The 17,490-nt window shown below is 42.3% G+C and overlaps 1 protein-coding gene across 6 annotated transcripts in view; it reads right to left on the bottom strand.

Moving 5' to 3' along the window:
- The window catches only part of kif16ba (kinesin family member 16Ba), a 55,971-nt gene that overhangs the window by 9,820 nt on the left and 28,661 nt on the right, over positions 1 to 17,490 (bottom strand). For 2 of the 6 annotated variants that reach the window (XM_034088227.1, XM_034088235.1), the window contains 8 exons: positions 16,082 to 16,907; positions 14,282 to 14,823; positions 13,278 to 13,427; positions 10,863 to 10,974; positions 9,692 to 9,739; positions 5,262 to 5,381; positions 1,426 to 1,515; positions 1,227 to 1,310 (listed from right to left, as the gene is read on the bottom strand). In XM_034088227.1, the coding sequence (XP_033944118.1) occupies positions 1,227 to 1,310; positions 1,426 to 1,515; positions 5,262 to 5,381; positions 9,692 to 9,739; positions 10,863 to 10,974; positions 13,278 to 13,427; positions 14,282 to 14,823; positions 16,082 to 16,907 (1,972 nt within the window). Of the gene's footprint in view, positions 1 to 1,226; positions 1,311 to 1,425; positions 1,516 to 5,261; positions 5,382 to 7,260; positions 8,131 to 9,691; positions 9,740 to 10,040; positions 10,089 to 10,862; positions 10,975 to 13,277; positions 13,428 to 14,281; positions 14,824 to 16,081; positions 16,908 to 17,490 lie in introns of those variants that run through there. The other 4 variants (XM_034088196.1, XM_034088204.2, XM_034088221.1 and 1 more) reach the window with 3 other exon arrangements.

The following is a 17,490-nucleotide window of genomic DNA, read 5'->3' as shown; positions in this document are numbered from 1 at the left end:
GCAAGGGCTTGGATTCTTCATGACATTGTTGGTATAAGTCATCCAGTGCTAAAGCACCGCCTCTGGCGGTCAGTAGGGACGAAATAGAACGATAGTTACGGCTGTAACTACGGTTCTATGAGTCCCGGATGACCGCCAGAGTTCCCTGTCACTCAGAATTCTTGTGTGCTCGCGAGAAGATTCGGGGAACAGATCCTCTGACAATACCGGCTGATATAGCCGGTGTCACGTGGGTCACAGGTGACTTTGTTGTTATTGGTACTCAAGCTGCGCATGCGCGCGATGGACATATCCAGTGCTAAAGCACCGCCTCTGGCGGTCATCCGGGACTCATAGAACCGTAGTTACAGCCGTAACTATCGTTTTATATTAACAGAGTTTCACATATTTCAAAACGTGAAGTGTAATAACTGCAGTTTGCCTCCCTGTCAGAATGACAAAGGTCCTCAGTGAAGCTCAAGCCCATGTTTCACTAAATTGTACGACTTATTAAACAGATCAGATCAATGCAACTAATGTCGTCTTAGTGTTATTGCTTGATGTTAAAATTGGTTTGCCATGAATTTAGTGATGGATTGCAAACATTTGAAATGTAGCATTTAAGTGTTTCTCAGTTACTGTTGTTGTTTTAATAAATCAGACACTGATGGTGCAGCAGCACTGTACCTCTTTATGTAGGCATTTGTTCCATAACACATTGTGTTTGCGCTGATCAGGGGGTACGTGGCTGAATTTTTTTTTCAAACGGGGTACATTATTAAAAAAAGTTTGAGAACCACTGCCCTAGAACACACGGTGGTTTTATCTTTCATGTGTAATTCAAACTGTAAAAAGATTTCTTGTCTCAGCAACCCTCCTTAACCTTCTTCAAATCTCTCTCATTTTTGTCTACTGATTAATGGACACCCCCCCTTCTTTATTGTATATTTAGTTTTTGTCTTTGTACGGTTTTATTATTATTATTATTAATTTTTGTTTTGTCCTGTTAGTCTGTACAACACTCTCTTACATCTGGGCCACATGGTCTGCTTTGGTTATAATTATGATTTAATAATACATATACTATGTATGGCTTGTCAATTGATGATCAATAGTAGGGACTAAGCTGAACACTAGTAGCTTTGAACTGTTGAACATTTGTAACTGTGGTTCCTATCAATGTACATGTCTTTTCTATGTATCTTCAATACAAATATATTTAAAATAATAAATAAAAGATGTCTTGCCTCCAAGTGATTCCGGCGTTCAGCGACCATCCGCTCGTCTCTGTTTCCAAACAGTTTCTTGGGAGGGAACTCGAGAGCCGCCAGCTGAAACAAACAAAGACTTCTGAGTGACACTAAACAAATCTCAGAGACGTGTGACTCGGACAAAGTCACTCGACAGACTCAATACTTGTAAAATAAATCAAACTCTCTCTCTCACCTCTGGGTATTTCAACTTCAGGCTCTTGTGCATTTCCCGGAAGCGAGTGTAGCGTCTGAACACGGCCCACATCTCATCCCCAACAGTGATCTGAACGCGGAGAGAGAAACGTTTAATTGGAAGTCTATCAAAAAAGTACACCCAAGGTTTCAGTGTTAAAACTGAGGTCGGAGATGATTAATCATTGTGTAACAAAATCTCCACAAATGAAATCTTGAGTATTTTACACTTAAAGCAACCTAATTGAGTGAATCTCTAAATATAATTGTATACCGTACTACACCCTCAGTAATAAACATGAATTTTAACCGCATTTCCAACAACTAAACTGAAATTAATAGAGAAAAATATATCTGCTCCAGAGGTAAAAATAATAATATATCCCAATCCCTTCCTTCAGACTTCCTCACAGAGCCCCTCCTCCAACACACACGAACGCGCACATGACCAATGAGGGCACGAGATAAGTTTGTGCCCCGATGGAAGGCTGACAGGCAGGTAGGCCATCCAGTTACTTTAGCCGGGCCAGCTCAGATGATTGGTCGTGCTTTTTACAGCGCCACGGCTTCCACAGATTACATTTTTGTATATATTTATTGTCAAAGCATTTCATGGATTCATTGCTATCGGGATGTTGAGAGCATTCCATGGAATATAACAAAAAGTGTTTCTGAAGTGAATTACCTACCCCACCTTTAACTGTTGCACGAGATTGTACAGGTGTACCAGAAAAGGGACCATTGTGCATTTACTTAAAGGTCACCTATTATGCACAATCCACTTTTTCCTGTCTCTTCTACATCAACATGTGTCCCCTCTTCTTCATGTCTCTTCTACATCAACATGTGTCCCCTCTTCTTCATGTCTCTTCTACATCAACATGTGTCCCCTCTTCTTCATGTCTCTTCTACATCAACATGTGTCCCCTCTTCTTCATGTCTCTTCTACATCAACATGTGTCCCCTCTTCTTCATGTCTCTTCTACATCAACATGTGTCCCCTCTTCTTCATGTCTCTTCTCCATCAACATGTGTCCCCTCTTCTTCATGTCTCTTCTACATCAACATGTGTCCCCTCTTCTTCATGTCTCTTCTCCATCAACATGTGTCCCCTCTTCTTCATGTCTCTTCTACATCAACATGTGTCCCCTCTTCTTCATGTCTCTTCTACATCAACATGTGTCCCCCTCTTCTTCATGTCTCTTCTACATCAACATGTGTCCCCTCTTCTTCATGTCTCTTCTACATCAACATGTGTCCCCTCTTCTTCATGTCTCTTCTACAATACAACATGTGTCCCCTCTTCTCCATGTCTCTTCTACATCAACATGTGTCCCCTCTTCTTCATGTCTCTTCTCCATCAACATGTGTCCCCGTCTTCTTCATGTCTCTTCTACATCAACATGTGTCCCCTCTTCTTCAGGTCTCTTTCTCCATCAACATGTGTCCCCTCTTCTTCATGTCTCTTCTACATCAACATGTGTCCCCTCTTCTTCATGTCTCTTCTACATCAACATGTGTCCCCTCTTCTTCATGTCTCTTCTACATCAACATGTGTCCCCTCTTCTTCATGTCTCTTCTACATCAACATGTGTCCCCTCTTCTTCATGTCTCTTCTAACATCAACATGTGTCCCCTCTTCTTCATGTCTCTTCTACATCAACATGTGTCCCCTCTTCTTCATGTCTCTTCTCCATCAACATGTGTCCCCTCTTCTTCATGTCTCTTCTACATCAACATGTGTCCCCTCTTCTCCATGTCCCTTCTTCATCAACATGTGTCCCCTCTTCTCCATGTCTCTTCTACATCAACATGTGTCCCCTCTTCTCCATGTCTCTTCTACATCAACATGTGTCCCCTCTTCTCCATGCTCTTCTACATCAACATGGGTCCCCTCTTCTCCATGTCTCTTCTACATCAACATGTGTCCCCTCTTCTCCATGTCTCTTCTACATCAACATGTGTCCCCTCTTCTCCATGTCTCTTCTACATCAACATGTGTCCCCTCTTCTCCATGTCTCTTCTACATCAACATGTGTCCCCTCTTCTCCATGTCTCTTCTACATCAACATGTGTCCCCTCTTCTCCATGTCTCTTCTACATCAACATGTGTCCCCTCTTCTCCATGTCTCTTCTACATCAACATGTGTCCCCTCTTCTCCATGTCTCTTCTACATCAACATGTGTCCCCTCTTCTCCATGTCTCTTCTACATCAACATGTGTCCCCTCTTCTCCATGTCTCTTCTACATCAACATGTGTCCCCTCTTCTCCATGTCTCTTCTACATCAACATGTGTCCCCCTCTTCTCCATGTCTCTTCTACATCAACATGTGTCCCCTCTTCTTCATGTCTCTTCTACAATCAACATGTGTCCCCTCTTCTCATGTCTCTTCTAACATCTAACATGTGTCCCCTCTTCTTCATGTCTCTTCTACATCAACATGTGTCCCCTCTTCTTCATGTCTCTTCTACATCAACATGTGTCCCCTCTTCTTCATGTCTCTTCTACATCAACATGTGTCCCCTCTTCTTACATGTCTCTTCTACATCAACATGTGTCCCCTCTTCTCCATGTCTCTTCTACATCAACATGTGTCCCCTCTTCTTCCATGTCTCTTCTACATCAACATGTGTCCCCTCTTCTCCATGTCTCTTCTACATCAACATGTGTCCCCTCTTCTCCATGTCTCTTCTACATCAACATGTGTCCCCTCTTCTTCCATGTCTCTTCTACATCAACATGTGTCCCCTCTTCTTCATGTCTCTTCTACATCAACATGTGTCCCCTCTTCTTCATGTCTCTTCTACATCAACATGTGTCCCCTCTTCTTCATGTCTCTTCTACATCAACATGTGTCCCCTCTTCTTCATGTCTCTTCTACATCAACATGTGTCCCCTCTTCTTCATGTCTCTTCTACATCAACATGTGTCCCCTCTTCTCCATGTCTCTTCTACATCAACATGTGTCCCCTCTTCTCCATGTCTCTTCTACATCAACATGTGTCCCCTCTTCTTCATGTCTCTTCTACATCAACATGTGTCCCCTCTTCTTCATGTCTCTTCTACATCAACATGTGTCCCCTCTTCTCCATGTCTCTTCTACATCAACATGTGTCCCCCTCTTCTCCATGTCTCTTCTACATCAACATGTGCCCCCTCTTCTTCATGTCTCTTCTACATCAACATGTGTCCCCTCTTCTTCATGTCTCTTCTACATCAACATGTGTCCCCTCTTCTCCATGTCTCTTCTACATCAACATGTGTCCCCTCTTCTCCATGTCTCTTCTACATCAACATGTGTCCCTTCTTCTTCATGTCTCTTCTACATCAACATGTGTCCCCTCTTCTCCGTGTCTCTTCTACATCAACATGTGTCCCCTCTGTGGAAAGAGACTCTGAAAGTTTCAGGAACAAAGATTCTCTCTCTTTTTGATCCATTTCTATAAAAACCTGTCTGAAAATGAGCTGATCAGATTTTGGACACTTTATGTCACAATGTTTTTTGTCTTGTGTAACCATTAGCCAATCAGCAACCAAGGTAACCCCCCCCCCCCCCCCCCCTTATCACCTGAATCTCCTCTAGAGCTCCATTGAGTTCTTTGTAACCAAATCTCTCTCAGAGGGGCGTGGGGAGGGGCTCCTTGTTTTCATATAAAGTAACAGACAGAGAATCAGCACTTTGGAAACAGGGCTGAAACAGAGGGGATTATGGGTAATGCTGCAATGATCTGTTCGGTGTTTCAGCCAATCAGAGACAGGCTCTGGATATATCTGAGACCTGTAATATATTGATGAAAAACAGTATAATAGGGGACCTTTAAGTCCTGAACTCACTTTCACCTCGAACTGAAAGTGCTCGTCCTTCCCCTGCCCGCGGAGAACGTAACGAGGAATGCTAATTTTAACGGGTTCCTGAAGGTCGTCGGAGCTCGTCCCGGAGCGACACACCGGATGCTGCAGAGGAAATCACCGGTAGATAAAAGACGAGGAAAAGAAGAGAAGAAGAAGAAAGGAAGTGGAGAGTAAAGGGTTGACTCAGAACACATTATTATGAACCATTTTCTTTTTACTTGAATGGTGTATTTGAAATGCCAAATATATTCGTTCAATAAGAATCACTGAATGTTTAATCTTTATTATCCTGTTTATTAACAGTTAAAAGGCACTTTAAACATTGCTGATTTAAATACATATTAAATCATATTTAATCACTTCTTATCATAAAGCATTTATTGAAGTAATTTGATCGATAATTAAAGTGCAGCTGCAAAATGTTGCCTTTAAACCATAAATGATTGCAAGGCAAACAAAAATCAAGAATTGTCAACAATGACTTAAAATAGTAGAAAGCAAAAAAAACATTTAAAAAAAACAAACATTGAAATTCAAAAGTACATTTATTATTTAAAACAACAAATAAACAACAGAAATGACAATAAATAATAATGAATATAAACCCAACATGATCTGTGCTTCTTCATTTAAAAAGAAAATGTTTAGGACTTTGAGGCACAATGACGAAATCACAAAATAACATTGGAATATCTAAAATCATTTTAAATGCTTCGATTTTACTTTGACATTATAAATAATCAAGTTCCCAGAAATGTCTCAACTCTTTTCCCGTCAATTTGTGGTAACTTATTTAAGACATCCCGAAACAATTATAGGCGACTGAATATCTTTCTTCATTTCAATTTCTTCCTTTTGGACGCAGTTAAGTACGCTGCCTTTGTGACTTAATTCAAGTGAAACTGCCTTTAGGTGTTTAACTCAAGTACACAGATGGTTTATCAAGATCTCAGCTTCTGAGCTACATCCAAAACATAACTTCCAGGAATCGCCCTGACTGCTCAAATTAGTGATGGAGCACACGTCAGCCGAGCCTCGTCTGAACTCAATCTTCTTCTCTCGCGTATTAGTTTTTTGACTTTTAAACGTGAAATCCACCACCAGGCAGTTGTCATCCTTCCTCACGAACAGGCATCTGATGTCTGATCGCCGGCAGAGTTTGAATGCCTGAAACTGAGGAATAGCAAGAAGCAGACTGGATCCCTCGTGGCACCGGGTGAAAGACACCGTCCTCCCGAAGAAGAACCACATGACTGTCCGTCAGGAGAAACTGATAAATGGCGTCTTTGGGCAAGCGGGGAACATCCTTGACTTTGACGCTGGTGTAGAGCAGAGGACGAATGTGTGCCAGAGAAGGTTTGCCAGGACCCTCCATGTTCCCATGGACGATGTAGAGCAAGTCTGCGAGGATGCGCTTGAATCGGCAGGTGACTTTAAGTCCGTTATCCAGAACTATGTCAGGAATGTTTGACGTCCAATCCAAAGAGAGAACCATGAGATCACCGGAGAGCAACGGGTGATCTTCAGTCCCTTCAGAGGACTTTCCCTGAGAAAGGACCTTCAGTAAAGCCTTGCAGAAGTCCTGGGTCAGCTCTTTGCTGTGGGTAAAAACAACCAGGATGGTGTCTTCCGTGGAGCCAATTAGGCGAACGTGCTGTCCTGCCAAGCTAATCTGGACCATCTTGATTTCCAGGAGATTCAAATGGTGACGAATAGTTACGGTGTCGTCTGAATTTGCTTCACTTGACAGCACTATTATCTCCTTTTCGGTCAAAAGCAAGCACCCAGGCTTTGGTATCGGCTGCTTACTGTTGGCAGCTTTGAGCCAGAAGATGCTCAAGAGCTTGTTGACTTTTCGAGGACTCAGAGATTCCAACTTTTCAAGCATCTTCTGGGATGTAAAGGTCTGTAGCTCGGACAAGGCTGGAGGCAGCTGGACTAACTTTTGATAAAACACTTCAGGACATTGGTCTTTGAGAGACGACACAGAGCCTTCTGGCCATTCGGAGACGCCTGGGATTGTAGACATGCCTCAACTTTGTGGTAGACTTAGGGCGCAATCTTTGGACAGATCAACCAGACTGACTTTGTTTTCTTTGGCATCAAAACATGGTCGTGGCCCCGGTTGCATTCGGTTAATTAATGGCAGCTCTTTGGACATCATGGTCACATACTGAGAGACTACACCCTTCATTTCAGTCACTGGTACATTTAGAATGATTTCACTTGTGCCCTGTAGTGTTCTACTGGCGTCTTTGTACACTTCGGACAACTTTCCAGCAAAATAACCGAAACCATAGCCCCCGCTTGCTGCTACTTTCTCAGTCTTTGAATTGGCCTTATTTACGGACTCACTGATGTTACCATTGACAGAGTTCTTCAACTGTGATGATTGACCATTGGGAAGTTCACCATCTTGTTCTATCCCTGTTTGATGCTTGCTGGCTGTATCTTCAACATTTTTATCATCATCGGGTTCACAGCAGGCAGAAGAGTTTCCTCCCTTATCAGGAATGTTTTTGTTTTCATCAAATCTGTTGTTCTCTGCGTTTGCCGATGTGTCAAAAAGCTTGCGTTGTCCAATGTCACAGTGATCAGGTTTACAGACATCTTGGGCAACTTCTTCATGGGGTACTGTCACTCCATCTTGCCACCATTTGTCGTAGTGGACATATTTGTAAGGCGCTTCCTCTTTTTTAATCAACTCTCCAGCTGATTCTACTTTTTCTTCTCTGTGAAGCTTTAAGAGGTCGTTCTCTGGTTCTTCCAACAGGGTTTTCTGGTTTTGAGGAGGGGAGTAAGCCTCAAGCCCCGGGGCAGGCAGGAAGCTAGACCCGAACTCGCAGGCTTTCTGTGTGCACAAGGGGGGAGTCCATGACTACATCGCCAAGAAGGACGTGAAGGAATTATACTGAAGTCCATAATCCAACCCATTGAGAATTATCATTTCCTCCATCACCAGGTGCACAGGCGAGTTGTAAGTGATTCAAAATTAACAGTGTAAAGATGGTTGGCATGCAAATTAGGATGACAAGTGTACTGGGAATCTTTTATTTCTAAATAAATGAGGGAAAAGTAGCACTTGCAAATATTTCTTATCACGATAACCTTCCTGTGAGCACATCGATTGTCTTTACAGAACTATATTTTGTTATTTTTTTGTTTCTGGCTTGAAATCCACAAAGGGATCTGCGTAAACTATTCTACCCATATTTAGTTTCACATAGTTTGAAATGAAGGACTTTGAGCTGAAATACTTTGCATACATGTGTTTAGTTGTCTGTCTACTTTTTATTTATTTGGTTGCTACCATCCTAAAGAGGAGAATGGGCTTTCTTCCCACTTTGCTTTCACCTATAACAACAAGAGTTGATCAACTTTCAAAACTGACTCCAATCCTAACAATTTGCTATTTAAATTTTTTAGAGCCGGGACTCGATTAAAAAAATTAATCTAATTAATTAGAGGCTTTGTAATTAATTAATCGAAATTAATCGCATTTTTAATCAAATATACATATTTGACCTGAGAACAGTGAGAAGCAATTTTCACATGGATGTTACTCCAAGTGGTCTACAGTCGAGTGCAATCCTGTGAGCCAGGGAGCTGGTTATTCTCTCAGACGTGGACTTACTTATCCTGGCCCTGAAACCAGTCATCTGGTTGAGTGTGGGTTGGGTCAGGGTGTGGTTCCTTGCACTCGGAGTCAGGCTAACGTCCACGCTAGCGGCTACATGCTTTGCATTTAGGTGATACTTTAGGCTTGATGTGCTGCGGTGATATGCAAATTCTTTTTTGCATAATTTGCACACAACCGTGCTCTTATCGACGCTTCCATCCGTCCGTTTTTTTAAAACAAAATGTCCCATCCACGGGGCCGACCAAAGCGGTCTCATCAGCTTGTTCGTTCATGTTTGACTATTGTTCACCGTGGTTTGTTGTTGTTTGAAGTCCCATGCTGAAGTCATGAACGTTAGTTGGTGCTCCAGTATAATCGGTACGCCTGAAACTCATCCAGTGAGAAACGTTCCGCTGTGCAAAAATAAGTGCGATTAAAGTGCGATTAAAATGCGTTAATTTTTTTAACGCGTTAATTTTTGTGTAATTAATTAATCTTAATTAACGCGTTAAAGTCCCGGCCCTACATTTTTTATCTCATACTACTAAACTGGAATTATAAAAGAACATGTGCACGTCTGTGAATTCCTGTGTTTTACAAATCTGAAGAAATAAAATGGAAACCCATTCACCATCTCATCTCATTTAAAATTACATTGATTTTGATATGATATGTGGAATCATGTTTAACATGCATGCGAGTCATTGTTTAAATGTAGCAGGTTTACAGATGTTAATTGATTTATTATAAAAAAGAGAATTATCCCAATACTAAAATTAGACCTTTGTCTTACCTCATATTTGAGCCGTCTCGGATTCATGTTGTTCTGCTTTTCCTCATCCTGAAAACATTAAAACATTAATTATCAGTGTCACAAATACCAAACAAAAGCATTAAGTAGGTGCAAAATACCAAGCGTAATGTTTTATATTCCAATTATACACCATGATGCCAGGAGAAAGGGACAAATGAAAGAAACCCCGGATGAGTTAAGATCAGGTGGAGAAGAACCCAATTAAAAGAGCAAACGATAGAACTGACTGATATAAGTGTTAATGATTCGATCCATAATCATATTTGGGAGTCATGCAGATTTCAGAGCGGGGAAAGTCTCATTCAGAGCAGGTGCATCCTGGTCTTACCTCCTCTGTTAATCTAACAGAGCTACAGTCACTAGCTTCTTCCTCCTCCTGCGGGGTTAAAGAGCTAAATATCAGTTCTACACAGAGAAAGCCGCTTCCACACTGGACCTGCTGGATTTCTTTACACTTTACTTTTAACAACACAACATACATTTAAGAGCACAAATGAAGCCTCACCCAATGGGTTTCAGGGATAGAAGCCATATTCAACGCAATGAGGAGCAATACGTTTCTTTAAGCTGTTTCTTAACAACTACTGGAGAGCTTTAATTTAAATCAACAAAAAGTTGTTGACATAGTGCACACACAAATAGTGAATCGGTGGATATGTACAGTATACGCATAAAGACAGACAGTTTCTTCCCGGAGCAATACATGCACTAAACTCCAGCTTGCACTGACACAATATATATATATATACACGTATCTTTTTTATACACATTCAAACATATTTATTTGTACTTAAACCGATATATTCCTGCACTTTAACTTTATCTGCATATTGAAATATGAATGCTTGCCGTTTGCATGTTGTCTTCTCCTGAATGTTGTACGTCTCGTTTTGTTTTTTTGATGGCACCTTATTGTACCCGTATTGTACCCGTATAATGACAATAAAGGATTCTATTCTAAATGAAAACGTGTCTACATACATACTGCATGAGAGTTTTACTGGAATGACATAACATATTAATTAATAAGTGGATGTTTTTCTGTATGACTGATGTTAAGTATTCTGAGTAAAGGCCGGTGGGAAGAACACGTTTTTTTGTCAGCAGCTGTGAAAGATAAATGAATGCTGGGGTGAAAAGCAGTTCTTACCCTGAGAGAGTCGCAGGAGAGAGACAGAGACAGATCCATGCTGCTGCCGCCGTTGAGAAGATTCATCTTGTGTAACCTCCGCTGGACTTCCTCTTCAATGTAGGCATTTATCCTGGATGATGGAGAACAAGTTTGAGTAACAATGGAAAGAAATACATGAAAAACCAATCGGTCTATAGAAAAATCAAGACTCTAATAAATCTACAATTCATTTGTGACAATGCTTAAGGGCCTGTGACAGCCTCCCAACAACTGTTGTGCAATGAAATATTGGGCTAATAGTCATCTCGAACCGTCAGCTTAAAAAAGAAGGTGCGATACCGTTCCGATAAATATCAATAATTTCGAACATGGCGGGGAAATTCCTTCGACTCATTTTGAAGTTTTGGGGGAAGCCGGAAGTGACGTCAATGCGGGAACGCTTCGAGAGCCAAACACGGACAAAGTGTGTTGTCATGCGTAGAAATGGTGAATTACTGAGTTTAGGTACGTTAATAACGTTTTAATGAAGTTGACTACAGTATATTCATATTCGTCAGTGCTTTCATGTCAATTCGGCGACATAAACATAAATGATCGTGGTGAAGATGATGATTACATTAGGATTACAAATCGGTAGTGAGAGCTGCTGAATTTCCTCCCGTCGGATGTGATATAAAAACAAATCGATTATTTTTGTAGTTGTAAACTCAAGTGGATGAAACTACATTTATTAGTGCTTTCATGTCAATTCGGCGAACATATGATACATTAAATGATGAGTGAGGATGATTTGTTTGAGCCGGTCTGCATTTACTGATGAGAAAACAAACCGATGCTTTTTGTAGTTGTAGTACACCAACATGGATTACACGTGTGTTTTTTTTTACCACAATGTTGGGGAGATTAATGGATAAAATGCACGGATTATTATTATTATTCCCACTCCGATCGGGACACTAGGTCCACTGTTTCCCCGCAGCGAGGCTCCCCCCGTTGACAGTTACGTGGGCTGGGTGCAGTGGCGGACTGGCCATCGGGACGAATCCCGATGGGCCGGTACCGAAGTGGGCCGGTCGGATAAGTCACTAGCACATCCCCCACTCCCCCCGTTGACAATTTACTAGCGGTACCGAAGTGGGCCGGTCGAGAGTCCCGAGATGATTTTTAGTCCCATTCCACCACTGGCTACATGACCGTATTATCGCCCATATTGACGCACCTCATTCCTAAACTTCTAACAGATACAACATAAACCGATCCTTCAGCCTCATATGAGCTCTCAGACACGTTCAAAATTAAACTGTCATCGCTGTCTGAGCTTGCTGTTGTGTGCACCGTCGTGCGTTTACATGCAGATGCTGGGATCCTGAACGGTGCAGCTGGAGCGCTGTGCCCGCAATGACGTCACACATCATTTGGCGGGACTTGAAGAATCCCCGAGAAGATCCAGAAAATTGTCAACATTGAAGGCAGATTAATGGTTATCAAAGTACAAATATCCGCAGGAGCTCCATCAAGCCGTGTAGGACAGAGAGTGAATACACATACTATACAGAGATGCTTTTTGAGAAACCAATGTGAGTTTGGAACATTGAACAATATAAATCTATTCTAGTATTCCTCAACAATGGAATTATGATCATTAGAAATGGCCATGACACGGGACCTTTAATATTGTTTTAAGTTTGGGGAATGCATAGAAGTTAGAAAACCCTGAAAATGTAAACGAGTAAGGATCATATTATAAGACATAAGACAGTTGTTGTTTATTAACAAATAAAATATACTAAATCTGAAGTTTAACAAGCCTTTGTTCTTGTCTTGCTTTTTTTAATTGATTTTTTGATAACTACATTTTTCGTTGACAAAAAAGGGACACAAAATATTATATTGTTAGTTACTTTTCGATGACTAAAAAGTCAAGTCTTCATTGACTACAAATCGATTAAGCTGAAGTTTTCTTTAAATAAGAGAATACGAAATTGCTTTTCCTGAACTAAACCTAGACAAAAAGAAGACAGGGTGATTCAATATGACAACAATTAGAACATTTGAAAATTTGAAAAGAAATAGCTAACAAAATGAAGTAAGGATCATAAAGACGATGAATAAATTGTTAATGAATAAAATATACTAAATATGAAGTTCAACAACCGTTTTTCAATGTCTGAGGCGAGACAAAGTCGAAAAGGCAATAAAACAGGCCAGACTCAAATGTTTTAAAGTTTAGGTTTTCTTATTATATTGTTAGTTATTTTTCGATTGCTAAAAAGTCAAGTTTTCATCGACTACAAACAGATTAAGCTGAAGTTTTCTTTAACTAAGATAAGACTAAAATGCTAATTATGACAAAAGCTGACATTTGAAACAGGACAGCAACTAATAAAAAAATAGCAAACAAAATGAACACCATGAGTATTCCCTGAGGAGTACCTGTCGTCGGACAGCGGCAGCAGCGTGGTCAGACTCTGCATGTGGCTGACCGGAGAGCTGCTCTTCTCCTCGTTACTGATGGAGTGACTCCTGTTGTTCTCGTCTCCTTCACTGATCCTCTGTCGCAGCTTCTGGATCTCCCGCTCCACCCTTCAGAGAAAAACACAACAACAAAAATGTTGATTTCTCCATATCTGATTCAGGACCAACAGCACTCACTACATTGAGGCTAAACCTGGCTTTAGGTCGTGACGTGTGTTTAACAAGGAAGCCCATACTGAAGTTGAAAGGTTGATGATGTTTGATGGACAAAATGAAACAAACGATAGCTTAAGTAGGACCACACGGTCAACAACAAAATATCAGCACAGGTCCTCCACAAAACCGGCCTAAATACCAATAAACCACACCTATGTGATCATAGGTGCTAACTAAATACAAATCAACATGATGTAAATAAACAATGATAACACAAATAATACTTTTTTTTTTTTAATGCCATTTTATTTCTTTTGAGATGTTTACATTTTCGAATGTTAATTTCTAGTCTTTTAATTTTTATAGTACAATTCCATGTATTTTTATGCTGCTGCAACACAACATTTTCCCCAAATTGGGATCAATAAAGTACTTCTTATCTTATCTTATAAGAAACCAAGTAAGCATTTAGTCTCCTACAGTCTTGTCCAGTTTTGTATATTCTAAAACCACCACTCGGGGACAGTTTCATCCCACAGGCCATGAGACTGTTAAACACCTGACCTTTTGAAAGAACATCCATCTGTTTGCAACTAATATATATCCATATTTAAATGACTGTATATAGACTATTCTGCACTATTTATATTATATTCTGTTTCTATTCTATTCTATTTTATCTACTTGTACTATTATCGGTTTCATTGTGTTGCTCTGTTGGAGGAGCCTGTGACCTGTGTCATACCTACACTGTAGCTACTGTACGCACACATGGCAGTAAAAGCCTTGAACCTGGAGTCTCTGACCTGTGCTGCTCCAGCTCGGCTCCGCTCCTCAGGTTCCTGGCGGAGCTGTTGAGTCTCTGCTTCTCAGCCTCAGGCTCCAGAGAGACGCTGCGCCTCAGGGCCGCGTGCCTCCTCTCCAGCCGGGCCACCGCCTGCTCCATCGCCTCTCTCTGCTGCTTGTCCTTGGACTCCAGGATCTCCTTCTCCTTCCTCCTCACCTTCTCCTCCTGCCGCGCCACGTTGGCCGTGAACTCGTAGGTTTCCTGGAGCTGCTGCAGCTGCTGAGCGCTGTGCAGGTGGAGACTCAGCTTCTCCTGCTTGTCCTCCAGCTCCTTCTCCACCTGGAACAGCGTGTTGTCGAGCCCCGGCGGGATGTCGCAGTTCCCGTTGTTTCCTCCTCCGCTGCGCTCCAGCATCTCGGCCGCTCTCAGCTTCTCCTCGGCCAGCGCGGGGAGGAGTCCGTCAGAAACGCTGGCCAGCTGTCGCTCCTTAAACTGCAGCCTGTGCTCCGCCTGCTTCACCAGCTGCTCCTCCTGGGACACCGCTGTAGCGTCCTGCGCCCCCTTAATAATAATAATAATAGATTACATTTAATTATCTTGGCGACCTGGTAAAACAATGAGGTTTAACATGGGTATTGTTAAGTCCTCTTCCAATATGAGAGTAACATGATAACAAAGGTATCCCAACTGTAGCTGTGAACATGACAGGATGTGTGATGACCTAGAAGAGCATCAGGACTGTTTGAGGCATATGATAGCTATGTGATTAACATGATAATTCAGCCTCTATGGAGAGAGACATCAAGCATGCTCATTTCTGACGTGGAGCTGATCTGAACTAAACATTGAATACTGCTTTATGTCCCTCCATCTTGTGACTGTGTAACTCCCTCTCTTGGATATCAGCATGTGAAGGACGCTGCTCAGGAACTAGTTGATGCTCTGTGTGTGTAGACTACTTCCAGATTATTTTTTTCAGAATTTGGAGATTTGGAGAAGAAGTCAGAATTTCGAGGGAAAAAAAAATCAGGATTTTGAGAAAAAGTCAGAATTTTGAGGAAAAGTCAGAATTTTGAGAAAACGTCAGAATTTTGAGAAAAAGCCAGAATTTGGAGATTTGGAGAAAAACTCAGAATTTCGAGAAAAAGTCAGAATTTTAAGGGGGAAAAAAAAAAAAAATCAGGATTTTGAGAAAAAGCCTACATTTTGAGGGAAAAGCCAGAATTTTGAGAAAAAGTCAGAATTTTGAGGGAAAAGTCAGAATTTTAAGAAAAAGTCAGAATTTTGAGATTTTAAGAAAAAATATTTTGAAATGTTGAGAAAAAGTCAGAATTTTCCGATTTAGAGAAACACAGCATTTTGAACATGACAGGATGTATGATTTCCTACAAGAACCGATAATCCTCCATCTTGTGACTGTGTGACTCCCTCTCTTGGATATCAGCATGTGAAGGACGCTGCTCAGGAACTAGTTGATGCTCTGTATGTGATTCTGGAGAGGATCATAAATACATGGACCCTGAGATTGAAGCTGGAGTGAGATTTTTCTAACAATATCAGACCGGTTCACTTTGGAAAGATTTCAGCAGATGTAAATGTGGTTGTGTTTTTGTAAGGAATGTATTAATTAATGTGAAGTTCTTTATCACACACAATTAAACACAAAGAGTCCCTCTAAGTACTGTGCAGAACGTAGGCATAACACGCAGCAGGAGCTTTGTGTGAAAGATAAAGCCCTTTCTTGCATTTGATATATTGAACCATTTGCTCTAATTGAATCACATTTGTTTCGACACGGTGACCAAACAAACAAACCGACCTTCTCCTGCGTCTCCTTCAGCTGCTGGTGCCGGTCTTTGAGTCCGTGGTTGAGGCGCTGCAGAGTGTCTCTCTCCGCAGAAACCTCCTTCTCCAGGCGCTCCCTCTGCTGCCGGAGCCCCTCCTCCAGCTGGCCCAGCTCCTTCACCTGCGCCTCCTTGAAGTCGGTGTATCGCGTCAGGGCAGATCTCGCCTCCTTCCCGCCAGCGTCCTCCACGTCCGTCCGCTCCGAGGCCTCTTTAGCGCGGAGGAGTGACTCTCTGATGTCAGCCAGGGCCCGGCGCTCCTCCTCCAGGCGGCGGGCGTCCTCCCGGGTCAGCAGGATGGAGGAGGCGTCGTGTTTCTCCCTCAGCTGCTCCCCCAGCCGCCCCACCAGGCTCAGCTGCTCGCGGTCCTGCTCCTCCAGGCGCCGGCGCTCCGTCTCCAGGCGAACCTTCTGCTCCTCGCGCTCCCTCTTCAGCCTCTCCAGCTCTCGGTAGATCTCCGTCTGCTCCGCCGCCTCCTGCTGCCTCCGCTGCTCGTCATCCTCCTGCTCTTCATCCTCCTGCTCCTCCTCTATGTCGTCCTCCCGATGCACTTTCTGCCGCTGGAGGTCCTCCGTGTGATTCTCCAAGCGTCGCTCCTCCTCGAAGCGCTCCTTCTCGGCCAGGAAGTCTTGCAGGCGGCTCTCGATGTCCTGGCTGCGCGAGCGGAGGCTCTCCTCCTGATGGAGGATCCTCTGCTGCACCTCCTCAGACTCTTTGCGCTGACTCTCCACCTCCTGCTGCAGCCGCTCCAGCTCTGCCTTCTCACTCTGGTGCTTTTCCTCCATCTCCTTTATCAGCCTCCTAAAGCAGCAACAACACTAATATGTTACATGTATGTTCCTCATGTCTTCCACAACCTCAACAGAGTTTCTCAGGATTATCTAAAAAGGGTTTCTTGTTGCGACGGCCCCTAGGCCTTAGACTCAGGTCCCTGGTTAGCCACTCCCCAAATCAGGAGAGATTGCTGACACCTGATTTGGGCTGACTGCTCAGCTACAAGTATGGGTGCCTGAGCAGCCAGTCTCTCTCTCCTCTTGGGTTGCGACTGGACCTTGGTTTGTTTGTGCTTTCTTTATATACTGATGCATGTTCACACACTACACACATTACTGATTAACTGACTTCATAGTTAATTTAGTTTCTTTAAATAAATGCACTTCAATTGGATGAATCATGTGTGGTCTCCTTCCTTTGTCCGTCCTTGAGCCAGGGCGTGACACTTGTATTTCTCAAATTGCATTTAAAACATTTAAACGGTTAAATGCAAACATCTCAAGTGTCGGTACTCAACATTGCATTGCTTCTGCTGCCATCTCCTATCCGATGCTCTCACTTTTCAAAAGGTGGTTTTCTCGAGTGAATTCTCTGATTGAATTTTAGAACA

This window comes from Pseudochaenichthys georgianus, chromosome 1 (assembly GCF_902827115.2).
Source record: "Pseudochaenichthys georgianus chromosome 1, fPseGeo1.2, whole genome shotgun sequence".
Classification (NCBI taxonomy): Eukaryota; Metazoa; Chordata; class Actinopteri; order Perciformes; family Channichthyidae; genus Pseudochaenichthys; species Pseudochaenichthys georgianus.
Note: the sequence above shows the minus strand (reverse complement) of the source record. Positions and strands in the feature narration are given on the sequence as shown.